The following is a 16482-nucleotide window of genomic DNA, read 5'->3' on the forward strand; positions in this document are numbered from 1 at the left end:
TCTCTCCAGGCTGGAGAAGCTGATCAGGCGGGCCAACTCGGTGGTCGGGATGAAGCTGGACCCTCTGGCAACAGTGGCAGAGAAGAGAACATTGGACAAACTGCTGGACATCATGGACAATGACAGCCACCCTCTGCACACCGTTACCAATAACCAGAGAAGCCTGAGAAGCCTGAGCAGCCAGAGGCTGCGCCTTCCAACATACAGGACAAACTGATTTAAGAACTCCTTCATCCCCCGAGCCATTAAACTGCTAAATTCCTCTCTGGGGGAGATGAAGAAGAATAAAGTCCACACGAGAGCTGAGGGATGACACATACAATACAGCAAAAACAATACAAACACTACAGACATTTCATTATACCCATAATTAACCAGGCCTGTTTATTTTTTATTTCGATGCCTATTTATGATTCTCTATTTGTATATTCTTGATGGGTTTTTTATTACTCTTTCTATTTGGTGTTGTACTACTTTCTATGTGCTGGTGCTTTCCGTGTGCTTTTTCTGTGTTTTGTGTACTTACCGTGCTGTGTGCGACAGAGAAATTTATTTCCCTGACAGAACATCCTTAAGGGATAAAGTTATACTCTAGTCTATGAGAGAAAAAACACAAAATGACAGTTTATAACAAAATAAATAATTATTTGTTTGAATTTATATTTCAAACTGCTTTCATCACAAATTACTTAACCACAAAAGTAAGTAAATCCAGTGTACAATCAATCCATTAGCATGTCACTGTCTACTTTGTAAGGTGCTCTGTTGCAATGCAGTTGGTATTAAACACAAAAGTCTCACCGGAGGAGTGTGTGCTCTTACAATTCATTCTCAATAATCATTTTGTGCATTTAAATAAATACTTCAGTTTTTTGTCAGAATTCCTATATTTTTTGTTCTCTCTCTCACTATAACTCTTATATCTTTATCTCTTCTGGAAACTAGCAGGACACCAACAAAACATTTTCTCACACTGAAATGACTGAATGATACAATTGAATGAAAGACCCACCCCATATGTGTTCTATTTTTAGATTTTCCTCTCCATTTTGAAGTTTGTCTGATAGGCAGGCCTTAGCTTTCACATGAATAAATGTTCCATTGAGCTTTAATAATGGCACGTTTAGATCTAAAGTAAGCATTTGTTAAAAAGAAACATCAAAACACACATTAAGCAGACAGCTTGTTCCTATTCCACTTGTTTCATAGTAATTTATTCTTCAGCCTATAGCAGAGGATGCATACAACTGGCTGCTGATTGACTATTTAGAAACCAAAAAGTGAAGTTCTCTACCATAGAAGCAATGAATGAAATTCTGTCAAAACATATTTTAATGGATTCCTCTAATAAAGATCAAGTTTTAGACACTGTAAATGGTGTATTTTTTTAAAATAACAGCTAAGTAATTGGTGCCATAGAAGAGCTATTCCACACTTGATTTCAGCAAACCAATGACAGTCTGAGAAGCACAGATTTAGATAGGGTTTTTATGAAACAAATTCCATCCACTTAGAAGGTTGGCCCTAAAGTCCAATGTGAAGTTAGAAAAAATCTACATCTACATATGTGATGCCTCATGCTTGAAACCAGTTGCAAAGCCATCTGAAAATCAGAAAAAGATCTCAGAGAATTCAGACACACCTGTCTGTAACAGGTGTGTCTGACTTATGTAGACCCTGACTTAATCATTGATTACTGTGTCAAATATGTTTGCGACTTTTGTAAAACCATGTAAATTGTAAGTGTAAGATGTCTGTTGCAAAACTGCTTATGCTTTACTGCTGCCTGCTGGATGGTCTTGTGAAAGGGCTTTAAATCTCAGTGACACTTTTCCTTAGAAAATAGAGTTTAAAAGAACAAAGAATGAAAAGACAATGCCACACGTGAAACAAGTAAATTATAATTCTGTTGATTTAAAACCATGAATGTTGACTGTAATATCTCCCTACTATGTTTAGAGAGAACAGGGAGGATCTCTGCATTTTCCAGGAATTAAATTTGATTGCCTGGTTAGACACACAACCCTGCTCCACAGACATCACGCTGTTTTATTCAGTGTGATTCTTGAAGCAGCTGCACCTGAAAAAATTTGAGTGATCAGGGCCTTCAGCAGTTCCTAATGCAAATTTTCCACTAAAAAGTTAATGAACATGTAATCACCATGCTGTGTAAAAACAGAAAACCTGTTGTAAAAAGACTAAAAACAAACTCTCTACACAGAAATTTAAAAAAAAAAGTACAAATGCATTGTAGTTTCACGAAGATGGATGGAGAAGACCTAAATGGAACCAACGTACAGCCTGCGCAGTCAGAATGTCTTTGAAAAAGCTAGATTTTTATACACTGAAAGAAATGGGATGCTGGAAAATGGCTGCATAATGTGCCTGAGTGAGTGGAACAGTCTCACTGGAGGTTTCACCATGAAGAAAGTCACATGAATGAATTAAAGTGCAAGCTGTACGTCTAACTAATTATGATCAATGTCCTCGTCTCGGTCACCGTCTTGACAGAGAACCGGAAACGGATGGGCCTGCAAGACAATTCACTTTTAAGCAAGTGAAATTGCTCATAGGAGGTAACGGTTACATGGGGAAAACAGTGCAATGTAAGAATGAAGTACAAATGAAGTACTATTTGGCATGCAACAAACCTGCACTAAATTACTGTTTGTCAAATAAAAAAGCCAATGGATGGATGGATTGACAGACAGCATCAGTAGCATAAACCTTTCCATCTCTGAGCAAGCTAAGTTTGCTGTATTGATCCTGAAGGAAATTTGGGAATGCATCACGGCAGAGAGAAGACCCCAACAAAGTAGTCAACAAAAGTGTCTGTGTTCCCGAGCAGCAAACAGTCTACTCAATATTCAGTCTCAATGTTCATTCATTGACTGCCTCAGAATTTTCTTTCTGTAACAAAATGCAACAGCAGAAACCCCTCAGCGGCTGAGAAGAGAATAACTCTGGCTCCATTTATTTACAATAATGCATTACACAAATATACAATTATATTTATAGCTTAAATATATGACTGCTTCTGAAATCTTCTTCTACTTTCAGCTTTTCCCTTCAGGGTCACCACAGCGAATCCGTTGCCTCCATCTAACCCTGACTGCTGCATCCTCTTCTCTCACACGAACTACCTTCATGTCCTCTTCACCACTTCCATAAACCTCCTCTTTGGTCTTCCTCTAGGCCTCCTGCCTGGCAGTTCAAAACTCAGCATCCTTCTACCAATATATTCACTATCTCTCCTCTGGACATGTCCAAACCATCTCAGTCTGGCCTCTCTGACTATCTCCAAAACCTCTAACATGTGCTGTCCCTCTGACGTACTCATTCCTGATCCTATCCATCCCGGTCACTCCCAGAGAGAACCTCAGCATCTTCATCTCTGCTACCTCCAGCTCTGTCTCCTGTCTTTTCCTCAGTGACACTGTTTCTAGACCAGTGGTTCTTAAACACTGGACATGATGTGTCGGGTGTTTTTGCCGAACATACTCGAATCACTGTGTAAGTTTGACACATTGTGTCAATTGGTAATGACACGCCCCCCTTAGCCATCATTGACTGCAGGTGATCACGCTACATAGATTAGCCTACCTGTGCACATGGGATTTTGTGCACTCAGTGGTCGATTTATGCCTTTCATGATGGTACGTCATCTGATTGCTTTCTTAATATTTTAATTCACAGTAACTATGTTGAGCAAAAAAAGAAAGTAGTCGGACGAATACGCGCAACGTGAATTTACATGTACTGTGTAACGGAACGTGATGGGAGTCAGTGTTCTGCATGATTTGCAATGTCAAATTGAGCAACTATAGTCTCGCACTAGCAAAAATAAAGGAAAACTTCCTTATGCTGCATGGAAAATAAAAGAAACAGACTTTGCTGTGAAAATGACATCAGAGTAACACTTGCCAAGGTGAAGCCACGCATATCTAAACTGGTCTCTCAATAACAACAGCAGAAGTCACACTGATTTGCAGGTACGTCATTTCATGTGAGTTCATGCACTGTCTTGGTTTTGTTCGTTGAAAAGGGTGACATTAATGCACAATTCATTAAATACATCAGTAAAACGTAGACTTATGTCTTAAATTAAATTTTAAATTAATTAAAAAAAAATTTTTTTTTATAACTAAGGAAGGGTTCGGTGAGTGAGCATATGAAACCGAGAGGGGTTCGGTACCTCCAACAAGGTAAAGACCCACTGGTCTAGACCAAACAACATCGCTGGTCTCACCACAGTTTTGTACAACTTTCCTTTCATTTTAGCTGAAACTCTTCGATCACACCTGAAACTTTTCTCCACCCGCTACATTGTGCCTGTACACACTTCTTCACCTCCTTTCCACACTCTCCATTGCTCTGGACTGTTGACCCTAAGTACTTAAAATCCTCCACCTTCTTGAACTCTTTTCCCTGTAACCTCACTCTTCCACTTGGGTCCCTCTCACTCACACACATGTACTCTGTCTTACTGCTGCTAACCTTCATTCCTCTCTTTTCCAGGACAAACCTCCTCCTCTCTAGCTTCTCCTCCACCTGATCTCTGCTCTCACTACAGATCACAATGTCATCTGCAAACATGGGCGGCACGGTGGCGCAGTGGATAGCGCTGTCGCCTCACAACACGTCGGTTTCAGGTTTGAGTCCTGCTCTGTGCGGAGTATGCATGCTCTCCCCGTGTCTGCGTGGGTTCTCTGGCTTGCTCCCACCTCCAAAAGCATGCGCCTCAGATTGATTGGCCGGTCCCAAATTATCCGTAGCAGTGAGTGTGTGTGTGCATGGTTGTCTGTCTTTGTGTGTGGCTCCGCAGTGCACTGGCGTCGTGCGGAGTGTCACCTGCCTCACGCCCTATGCCGGTTGGGATAGACTCCGGCTCCCTGTGACCCGTTGCGGCAGATACAGCGGCAGAAAATGGATGGATGGATCTGCAAACATCATAGTCCATGGAAATGTCTGTCTAACCTCGTCTGTCAGCCTGTCCATCACCATAGCGAACAAGAAGGGGCTCAGAGCTAATCCCTGAAGCAGTCCCACCTCCACCTTGAACTCCTCTGTCACACCTACAGCACACCTCACCACTGTCTTACAGTCCTCATACATGTCCTGCACCGATCAAACATACTTCTCTGCCACTCCAGACTTCCTCATACAATACCCCAGTTCCTCTCTGGGCACCCTGTCATAAGCTTTCTCCAGATTTACAAAAACACAATGCAGCTCCCTCTGGCCTTCTCTGTACTTCTCTATCAACATCATCGAAGCAAATACTGCATCTGTAGTACTCTTTTTTGGCATGAAACCATACTGCTGCCCACAAATGCTCACTTCTGCCTTTACTATATTCGACTACTTTTGCATATAACTTCATTTTATGGCTCATCAGCTTTATTCCTCTGTAGTTGCCACAACTCTGCACATGTCCCTTGTTCTTAAAAATGGCCACCAGCAAACTTCTCCTCCATTCCTCAGGCATTTTCTCACTATCCAAGATCGTGTCAAACAACCCTGTGAGAAACTCTACTGCCACCTCTCCTAGACAATTCCTTATCTCCACAGGTACAGTATATCATGAGGTCCAAGTGAATTTCCACTATTCATCCTCTTCAATGCCCTACTCACTTCATTCCGACTAATCTTTGCTACTTTCTGGTCCACAACAGCCACCTCTCTAGTCTTTGTTCACTCTCATTTTCCTCATTAATCAGCTCTTCAAAGTACTCTTTCCATTTTCCCATCACACTACTGGCACCTGTATAGATCAGTCTCTCCCTCCTTACTATCTAACCTAGCATATAAGTCATCAAAAGCCCCTGGTCTGGCCTTTGATACCTCTACCTTCACCTTATGCTGCATCTCCCTGTATTCCTGTCTACTCACCTCAGTCCTCTCAGTGTCCAATTTCTTCTTAGCTAACCTCTTTCTGTGTATGCACTCCTGTACCTCCTCATTCCACCACCAAGTCTCCTCATATACTTTCCTTCCAGATGACACACCAAGTACTCTCCTGTCTCCCTGATCACACTAGCTGTAGTTGTCCAGTCATCTGGAAGCACCTCCTGACCACCCAGAGCCTGTTTTAACTCCTTCCTAGAAGTCATGCAACACTCTTCCCTTTTCAGCTTCCACCATTCTGTCCTCTGCTCTCTCTTTGCCCTCCTTATGTTCCTCACCACCAGAGTCATCCTTCACACCTCCATCCTATGCTGATTGGCTTTTATATCTGGAAGAAAGTATTCACTATAGCCATTTCAATCCTTTTTGCAAAGTCAACCACCATCTGTCCTCCTGCATTTCTCTCCTGGATACCAAACCGGCTCATCACCTCATCACCTCGGTTTCCTGCACCAACATGTTCAATGAAGTCTTCACCAATGACAACTCTCTCTCTTTTAGGTATGCTCTGCATCACTTCATCAACGTCCAACCAGAATTTCTCCTTCTCCTCCAGCTCACATCCTACCTGTGGAGCATACCCACTAACAACATTAAACATCACACCTTCGATTTCTAGCTTCAGACTCATCACTCTTGAAACCTTTTTTTTTGTACCTCCAGGACATTCCTAACAAACTCCTCCTTCAAGATAATTCCTGCTCCATTTCTCTTCCCATCTACACCATGATAGAACTTGAACCCCGCTCCTAAACTTCTAACCTTGCTACCTTTCCACCTGGTCTCCTGGACACACAGTACGTCTACCTTCCTCCTCTGCATTATGTCAACCAACTCTCTACCTTTTCCCATCATAGTTCCAGCATCCAATGTTCCTACTCTCAGTCCTATACTCTTGGTGTTCCTCTTCTCTTCCTGCAAACACACTTTCCTCCTCTCCTTCAACCAACAGTAGTCCAATTTCCACCGGCACCCTGTAGGTCAACAGCACTGATGGCAGTCGTTGTTAACCCGGGCCTTGACCAATTCGGAATGAAAGTCATAGATTTGATTCGCATGTTGGAATTGGTCAAAGTTTTACGTCGGATGCCCTTCCTGACACAACCCTCTGTATTTACCCAGGCTTGGGACCAGCAAAATAAGACACTAGCTTGTGCCCTCTTGTGGCTACATTGTGACTGCTTCTACAATAACAATATTAAAAATTTTGAACTTGACTCTTATTAGTACTATACCAATGTTTCCTACTACTAAAGCTTTTTTTACAACCTAATTTACATCTAATTGGCTTCAGTTGTCAAAGGGTACCTTTATTGAGGAAATTTATTCAAAGCAAAAAGTCAGTTGATTTTCCACTCCAACATTTTAGCATTATGAAAATAATACAGAAACAAAGACTTAAATCAAAAAACACAGGTTCCAGTAACTTCGTTAATTTTTCAGGTCAGCAAAGATCAAATGTTTCTGACATTTACAGCAGTAATTTCTTCACAATCCACTCACATTAAATGACACCGTACTTATTGTAAACATTTGCTCAATAGAGCTAATAGTGACTGTAGTTCATCTTTAATGGCAGGTTTCAACACTCACCACATGGCTCTCCAGTACCTATTTTTAAAGAGAATATATTTCTCATTTTATGTTTCATTAAAAAAAATTTCAACGTTTTGTCATGGAATGCATTTCCTTACTTTCAAATCACATTTGAGATTCCCAATCTGACCTCTTGATTGTAACAAAATAGAACTCTGCTTTACAAAGTCAAATGAGGGCCTCGTATTTCAGTATTAAATTAATGAGAACTCAAACTCAAACCTATTTTTTTTGCTGTATCATGAATTTCTAAACTCCTGCCATTTTCCTGTACATGACCTCCACTTTGCTTAACAAATCTGAGTGTTTCTGCGAGTCACTATCACATAATATGTAGGGTACACACACACACACACACACACGCACACAGAAATGATATTATATAGTAAAATGAACCATAGCAGGGGTGTACATTCTTCACTGGCTGATATCAGAACAGACGATTCACATTTACTGCTACTGCTTTGTTGGTAGATTTATATTATGCCCATTCACAAGTGTTGCTGTGCAAATAACAATACACCGATCAGCCTTAACATTAGGACATCTATGTAATATCTCCTATGCTACCAAAACAGCCCCCGACCCATTGAGGCAATGACTCCACTAGACCTATGAAGGTGCATCCTGGCACAGAGGATGTTTGCAGCAGATACTTTAGATCCTGCAAGTTACAATGTGGGACCTCCATGGATCAGCCTTGTTTATTTAGTAAAGCCCATTGATGTTTGATTGGATTGAGACTGGGGAAATTTGGAGGCCGAGTCAACACCTCACACTCGCTGCATTACTCAAAGCATTTCTGAGACAATTTTGCTTTGTGCCAGGAAATAGTTTCATTCTGCTGAAGTATTATTATTATATTATTCTATCATCAGGGAATACTGTTTTTATGGAAAGGTGTACATGGTCTACAACAACGCCTATGTGGTGGTGTCAAAGACACCCAGAAGAGCATTGTTCAAACATCAAACTGTCTCTGCTGGCATGCCTTCTTCCCATAGTGCGTCCTGGTGCCATGACTTCCCCAAATAAGCGCTGTACAGGCCATCCACATGATGTAAAGGAAGTGATTCATCAGACCAGGCAACTGTCTTCCATCGCTCCCTGGTCCATTTCTGAGGCTCACCGTCTGACATGTTTCTATCAGAACCAGCATTAAGGTCTTCAGGTATTTGAGCCGCACCTCTGTTGGAAGTCAAAATTATCACTTGCTGCCCAATACAGCCCACCCACTAACCATTTATAAAGTGATGATCAATGGTCTTGACTTCACCTAATAGTATAATGTTATGGCTGATCGGTGGACATACAAAGCTGAATGCAGTTCAACAATATGTACCTTTTCAAGACTACAGTCTTTCTTGTATTTTTTTGACACGCATATCCTTTTTGTCCAACCATGTGCAAAGTTCAGGGTGCGTTTGTAAACTACCTCTGCCTTGCAATCAGAATGTCTCTCTCTATGTATGTATCATTTAAACAGAATTTAAAAACTACATTGAAGGTGTTCTCTTTTCCACATCTTCTCTTCAGCTTCTCATTTCTAATAGTTTTGTAGTTCTGGAATGTCCTTGTAGAGATCTAGTGAATCCGGGTTGGAGAAAGCTCCCCTTTGTGCCACCTCCCGGCCAGCAATCACCTGTTTCACTGCCACTTCCACCTTCTTACCACTGATAGTGTACTGTAAAGGAATGAAGAAAAGGGGTGTCATTCATGCCCGTTCTGACTTTTACAGATTTGACTCATCTGACATGATAATCTGACAATTTCATTCACATTTGATTACTTACAGGAATGTCTCTGATCTCCAACATCAGAGCCGGGATGTGCCGGGCAGACAGAGCTTTTCTAATGGCTCCTTTAATCTTCGCCAGCAATTCTGGACAGAATTGTTTGCCAGGTGCCATTTTCAAGAACAAAATTACTCGCTCGTCTCCATCAGAGTTGTACTGAGGAACACAAAGGCTGTCTGAAATCTCCTCAAAGGCCTCCACTGTACAGAGGATAGGAAAAGAGAGGACAGAGAAAAGCACAAGAAAAAATAAAATTAAGTGAACAGGTGAGAGGCAAAGAGAGATGAGGAGGTGAGAGGTGAAGAGCAGCAGTTAAAATCAGAAAAAAGTCGAGGAGAAAAAGAAGTGTTGAAAGAGTTTGAAATTGGTGGAAGGAGAGAAAAATATTTCTCTTTACAACTTACGAAAAAGGATCAAAAACTGCTTTCCTGCTCTCAGTAATGGAGGTAAAATGAGCTTTTTCAAAAAATGTTTGCTAGCAAACATGATGCAATGGCAACATGGATACTTTTTACCAACACAAAGATGACCATGACTCTTTTGAAACCTGATGTGCAGAATGTTTGTGTGATGAAGACCTTATATTTACAAATAAGCAGAAATCTGTTACTCAGTTCCTCTTAAAATAATAATGTTCATCAAGCTAAATTTGAATATAGACTGAAAACTCACCAATGTTGTAGATCTCTGAGCTGCCAAATCGTACTCCATTGGGGTTCAGCGTGCCATCACTGCAACACAATTTCAGAATTCAAACCTCCATTAGAAGAAAGCTTCCTCACAACATACAATGACATCTTCTTTACCTTTCGGCTTTTCCATTCAGGGGTCGCCACAGCGAATCTGTTGCCTCCATCTAACCCTGTCTTCTGCATCCTCTTCTCTCACACCAACTACCGTCATGTCCTCTTTCACTACATCCATAAACCATCTCTTTGGTCTTCCTCAAGGCCTCCCGCCTGGCAGTTCAAAACTCAGCATCCCTCTACCAATATATTCAATATCTCTCCTCTAACATGTGCTGTCCCTCTGATGTACTCATTCCTGATCCTATCCATCCTGATCACTCCCAAAGAGAACCTCAGCATCTTCATCTCTGTTACTTCTAGCTCTGTCTTCTGTCTTTTCCTCAGTGACACCGTTTCTTGATCAAACAGTATTGCTGGTCTCACCACAGTTTTGTACACCTTTCCTTTCATTTTAGCTGAAACTCTGCGATCACACCTGAAACTTTCCTCCACCCGTTGCATTGTGCCTGTACACGCTTCTTCACCTCCTTTCCACACTCTCCATTGCTCTGGACTGTTGACCCTAAGTACTTAAAATCCCCCACCTTCTTGATCTCTTTTCCCTGTAACCTCACTGTTCCACTTGGATCCCTCTCATTCACACACATGTACTCTGTCTGACTGCTGCTAACCTTCATTCCTCTCCTTTCCAGGACAAACCTCCACCTCTCTAGCTTCTCCCCCACCTGTTCCCTGCTCTCACTACAGATCACTAAGTCATTTGCGAACATCATAGTCCATGAAGATTCCTGTCTAACCTCGTCTGTCAGCCTGTCCATCACCATAGCGAACAAGAAGGGGCACACCTCACCACTGTCTTACAGTCCTCATACATGTCATGCACTGTTCTAACATACTTCTCTGCCACTCCAGACTTCCTCATACAATACCACAGTTCCTCTCTGGGCACCCTGCCATGAGCTTTCTCCAGATCTACAAAAACACAATTCAACTCCCTCTGGCCTTCTCTGTACTTCTCTATCAACATCCTCAAAGCAAATACTGCATCTGTAGTACTCTTTTTTGGTATGAAACCATACTGCTGCTCACAAATGATTACTTCTGCCTTTAGTCTAGTTTCAACTACTCTTTCCCATAACTTCATTGTATTTCTCATCAGCTTTACTCCTCTGTAGTTGCCACAACTCTGCACATCTCCCTTGTTCTTAAAAATGGGCACCAGCACACTTCTCCATTCCTCAAGCATCTTCTCACTAAGATCCTGTTGAACAACCCAGTCAAAAACTCTGCCACCTCTCCGAGACAATTCCATACCTCCACAGGCATATCATCAGGACCGAGTGCCTATCCACTCTTCATCCTCTTCAATACCCTCCTCAATTCATCCTGACAAATCTTTGCTACTTCCTGGTCCACAACAGCCACCTTTTCTAGTCCTTATTCTCTCTCATTTTCCTCGTTTATCATCTCTTCAAAGTACTCTTTCCATCTTCCTATCACACTACTGGCACCTGTAAATACACCTCCGTCCCTATCCTTAATCCCCCTAACCTGCTGCACGTCCTTCCCATCTCCGTCACTGTTTTGCCAACCTTTATAGCTCAGTCTCTCCCTCCTTACTGTCCAACCTCGCATACAAGTCATCAGAAGCACATTGTTTGGTCTTTGCTACCTCTACCTTCACCTTATACTGCATTTCCCTGTACTCCTGTCTACTCTTCTCAGTCCTCTCAGTGTCCCACTTCTTAGCTAACCTTTCTTTGTTTATACTCCTGTACCTCCTCATTTCACTTCCTCAACCTCCTCATTCCAAACTGACAGCATACAAAAGACAATCCAGTTTCTGTAAGATTGTTAATTTAAAAATGTCTTTACACATGCAGAACATGTATCTATTAATTTATTTCCCCATGTTTATATCAGAATCAGAATCATTTATTGATCTCCAAGGGGAAATTATCCCAGGCTATTGGTTTACCTTACATCACAATTTAAATACAGTATTCCTTTGTTAAGCAGAAGAAATTAAAATTATCAATATACCTAGTGCAGTATGTGCCATTTGTAAAAAACTATTTAAATCCTATTAAAAAAAATTTGTAGCAAATGAAGCATTAGAAATTACAGCAACAAAATGATTTTGAATTATATTCCATTCCAGAGGGATGGTTGTCGACTGACCTTCTACCCAGCATGACAATGCCTCCTGTCTTTGGGTTGATCTTACAATAGTCTCCATGGGCCCACACCCCTAGAGGGAAGAAACACTGTCACATCTTCTCTAACTGAACTAATTCACACTAGAAAAATACTCATAAAAATGGACAGGAAACTGTCAAAACAAAAAGGAAGAAAGAGGAAGAGGTAGATAAATTAAAGTGTAAGGCACTTGATCTGGGACAGAGACAAATAGGAGAAAGATAAATGCATATTTGCATGCGACTTTTGCTATACTTGGATAGACTATATATTTATATATACCAGGATACGTGGAGAAGTATGCTTTGTGATATTTGTTCCCATTCTCATCATTCCAGAAGTGTGTTGGTTGGCAGGGGATTGGCTTTAAGCAGACAAGTTCCCCACTCTCTCCCCACACAGGTTTACCTGTCCACATACAAATACACACAAGTCCATCGCAAAGGCAGCAGATGAAGTTAGGAGCTTTCTGATACACATTGGAACCTCACACATACATTTGGGCACACAAACACACAACCCATTCCCTGATGTAAATATATTGTATCCCACACCTACAGAACCTGACAGACTTTGGTGTGTGGTTTCACACAGAATTTTCCTCCTCCCTCTGGACTGTGTTAAAGACTTAGAGACTGACTAAAATAATCCCAAGATCTTCCTACAAACTGCCTTAAATTATCCCTCAGTCCTCTCTTTCCAGGTGGTGGAAGCACCAGTGTGGCCTGCAGCAGGGATCAGGAGCTGGGAACAACGGACTAAAAATCAATGAAAAACCAAGAGCTTTAAAGACAGAGTCTTTTCACCAATTGCTAAAATGAAGTATACCAGTAGCGTCATAAAAGGAGCTGCCAAATATAACCTTTTTATTTTACCACTCCAGCTTTGCACTGAAACTAGCAAATATCTAATATCTGATTCAATTGAAGTTGTCAATATTAATGTTTCAATAAATCATTAGCTCTAATTTTGACGCAATTCAACTATCAAGACTTGCCGATGTGCCAGAGCTTACTCCTACCTTCAAGGTTCCAGGCCTCCACTGCCATGCCAAGGTTTCTTGTCTGGATCTCTCCTCGATGCACTGGAACTGTTGGGTTCTGACCCATGAAACACGAAACTATGTCAGTCCCACCTGGGTAAAAAGACGAGGTTGGCTGATGAATTAAATTTTGAAAGCTGGTGTATGAAGTAAAAAGCTCACAAGGATAAAATTTGAAGAATCTCAGTTATGCAAGAATTTCTACTCTTTTATTAAAGCCTGTAAATAACTGTCCGTGAAGGCCTTTTCTAGAAAGAAGGTTTTTAAAATGTCCATTTGAACAATGGCAGCTGCCACAGAAGTAAAAACAATTGTCTGGTTTAAAAAAAAATCATCTGAGGAGTGCTAATTTTTTAAAGGGCGAAAAAAATAAAAGCTTCAGATGACAAAATGTGATTTGAAATGAATGATAATATGCGTGTGTTTTGAAATGAATGATAATGTCGCTTTGTTGACTAACAATTTGTTTAAATGGGTTGTATTTATTAAAAGATTTATAAAGGGCTATTAAGCAAAGTGCTTTTAAAATTTGTCACTGATTCATGCAAGGTCTCACCCTCTGAATCCATTTAGGATTCAGAGGGTGTTTTGACTTACAAACCCCACAATTAATGAGCAATTAGTCCTACCAGTGCAGACAAGTGCTCATTGAACCACACTGAATAATTTGCTGTACATTTTTTCTATTATTAATCCAAAAGTTAATAAATAAATGCTCACCTTCATCTTCACATATAAACTACACTTAGGCATGCAAAAAAACTGAAAAACTATACTTTATGACGACCTAATCACTAAATATATGCTTTATTAACCTGAAAACTGTTCAGAGATTGAGGTTTGTTAGAATGGTGCCACGCACAAATGGTAAAGCAAAACAGAAAAGTAGCCTAAATGGGGAATCTACATTTCCATTTGTAAACTGAGACACATGCTAAATATAACTAAAGCATCATGAAAACATTATTATGATAGTTGCTGCCCTGCTTCACCTCCATTGTCCTATATGGGAGTTTTATGCTGTTGCAACTTATTCCTAAAACCGTCATGCGCACGCACACACACACACACACACACACACACACACACACACCTGCATGATCCATTTGTCTCCTTCTCGCTTCCAATCATCTCTCATCTGTGGCACATTTTATTCATCTCCTCTCTCATTGTTCTATCTCTACCTCCCTACGTCATTCCCTCTGTATCACATACTCCGTCCATCCATCTTATTCACGTCCTCTCAACTGCTCTCTGTCTACCTTGCTTTCATTTTCTGCTCTTTACACTTGTTCTCTCTCTTTCTGCAGGTTCTTTATTGAGCTTTAATTGGCTCCCTGGAGGAGTTAGAAACTTGGTCTTCTGATTAAACACGCACACTTATAGTAGGAAGACATGCAATTATGTTATTATTACACACACTTTAAAAGGAGAGTACAAACACTGGAACACACACATGTACACAATATATTTTAAGTAAAAAGACACAGCTGCTTTCTTGCTAAGCCTTAACCATCATCCATTTAGTGTGTGTAATCACAAAAAAGAAACCTGCCAGCCTAATCTGATGTCTCTAATGGCATCCAGTACTACTCAACTACTCTGAACGAAGTGAAGTAAAAGATGTCTGTATCTCCCCAATTTGTGTGTATAAATCTGTGTTCATAAGTATGCCAAAGTCAACGGTGGACATTTATTCACAGTTCACAAAAGCCACCAAAACGTTTAGGCAATAGCTATCCTACATATGTAAGCATGTGTTTAACAATGGAGAGAGAGGAGAGGAGAGGAGAGGAGAGAACAGAACAGAACAGAACAGAACAGAACGGAACAGAACAGAACGGAACATATGGACAGTCAGCAGAGTATTCACTCACTCATCCAAATAATCAAACATTACAAACATTTGTGAAAAATTGGGTCACTCTCAGGAGCCTGTGCAACAAATCTAGCAGTGACATTTCTTTGCTCCTAAATAATCATTCAACTGTCAGCTGCATAATGAGAAAGCAGAAGTCTATGGGAAGGACAGCGAGTCAGCCACAAAGTGGCAGGCCACGTAAACTGATGGCACAGGGTCAGTGGATGCTGAGGCACGTAGTGCAAAGAGGTCGCCAACTTTGTGCCGAGTCAATCGCTACAGACCTCCAAACTTCATGTGGCCTTCAGCTTAACTTAACAGAGTGCAGAGAGCTTCATGGAATGGGTTTCCATGGCCAATTAGCTGCATCCAAGCCATACATCACACCAAGTGCAGTGAAATGCAAAGCATCAGATGCAGTGCTGTAAAGTACTGTATGCTCCCTCTGGATTCTAAAACAGTGGAGATGCGTTTTCTGGAGTGACGAATCGCGCTTTTCCATCCGGTAATCTGATGGATGAGTCTGGGTTTGGTGGTTGCCAGGAGAACGATACTTGTCGGACTACATTGCACCAACTTTAAGTTTGTTGGGGGGGTGTTATGGTGTGGGGTTGTTTTTCAGGGGCTGGGCTTGTCCTCGTAGTTACAGTGAAAGAAACTCCAAATACTTCAGCATACCAAGACAATTTGGACAATCCATGCTCCCAACTGTATGTGGGAACAGTTTGGAGGTGGTCCTTTCCTGTTCCACCATGAATATGCACTAGTGCGCAAAGCAAGGTACATAAAGACATGGATGACGGAGTCTGGTGTGGATGAGCTTGTCTGGCCTCAACCCGACAGAACACCTTTGGATTGAATTAAAGCGGAGACTGAGAGCCAAGCCTTCTCCTCCAACATCAGTGTGTGACCTCACAAATGTGCTTTGGGAAGAATGGTCAAAGATTCCCATAAACACACTCCTAAACTTTGTGGATGGCATTCCGAAAAGAGATGAAGCTGTTATAACTGCAAAGGGTGGACCAGCGTCATATTGAACCCTGTGGATTAGGAATGGGATGTCAAGTTCATCGGGGTGGCAGTGGTGGTAGAACAAGTTGTCCAGTGATTGTAGACCGGTGGTTTGAATACCACTCCCCCAGTTATCTTTGTGTCCTTGAGCGAGACACTTTGCAATCCTTGCCTCCAATAAGGGTATTTTCCCTTGGGCAGAAGGACTGCCACGTTTCCGGCAATCTGTCCCAGGGCAGCTTTGGCTACACATGTAGTCTAACATCACCAAGTATAAATAAGGAGCAAATGAATAATGGAACCATTGTGAAGCACTTTGAG

At 41.3% G+C, this 16482-nt stretch overlaps 1 protein-coding gene across 2 annotated transcripts in view; it reads right to left on the reverse strand.

Annotated features, from left to right (window-relative positions):
- Positions 1 to 7205: 7205 nt before the first annotated feature.
- The window catches only part of aacs (acetoacetyl-CoA synthetase), a 44325-nt gene continuing 35048 nt past the window's right edge, over positions 7206 to 16482 (reverse strand). Inside the window, exons 13-18 of one of the 2 annotated variants that reach the window (XM_068310365.1) lie at positions 13269 to 13382; positions 12530 to 12655; positions 12230 to 12299; positions 9972 to 10030; positions 9297 to 9499; positions 7206 to 9187 (exon numbers count right to left, since the gene is read on the reverse strand). In XM_068310365.1, coding sequence (XP_068166466.1) covers positions 9050 to 9187; positions 9297 to 9499; positions 9972 to 10030; positions 12230 to 12299; positions 12530 to 12655; positions 13269 to 13382 — 710 coding nt within the window. In that variant the 3' untranslated portion in view covers positions 7206 to 9049. Of the gene's footprint in view, positions 9188 to 9296; positions 9500 to 9971; positions 10031 to 10105; positions 11892 to 12229; positions 12300 to 12529; positions 12656 to 13268; positions 13383 to 16482 lie in introns of those variants that run through there. The other variant, XR_011035008.1, reaches the window with a different exon arrangement.

The sequence above is a fragment of the Antennarius striatus genome, chromosome 3 (assembly GCF_040054535.1).
Source record: "Antennarius striatus isolate MH-2024 chromosome 3, ASM4005453v1, whole genome shotgun sequence".
NCBI classification, from domain to species: Eukaryota; Metazoa; Chordata; class Actinopteri; order Lophiiformes; family Antennariidae; genus Antennarius; species Antennarius striatus.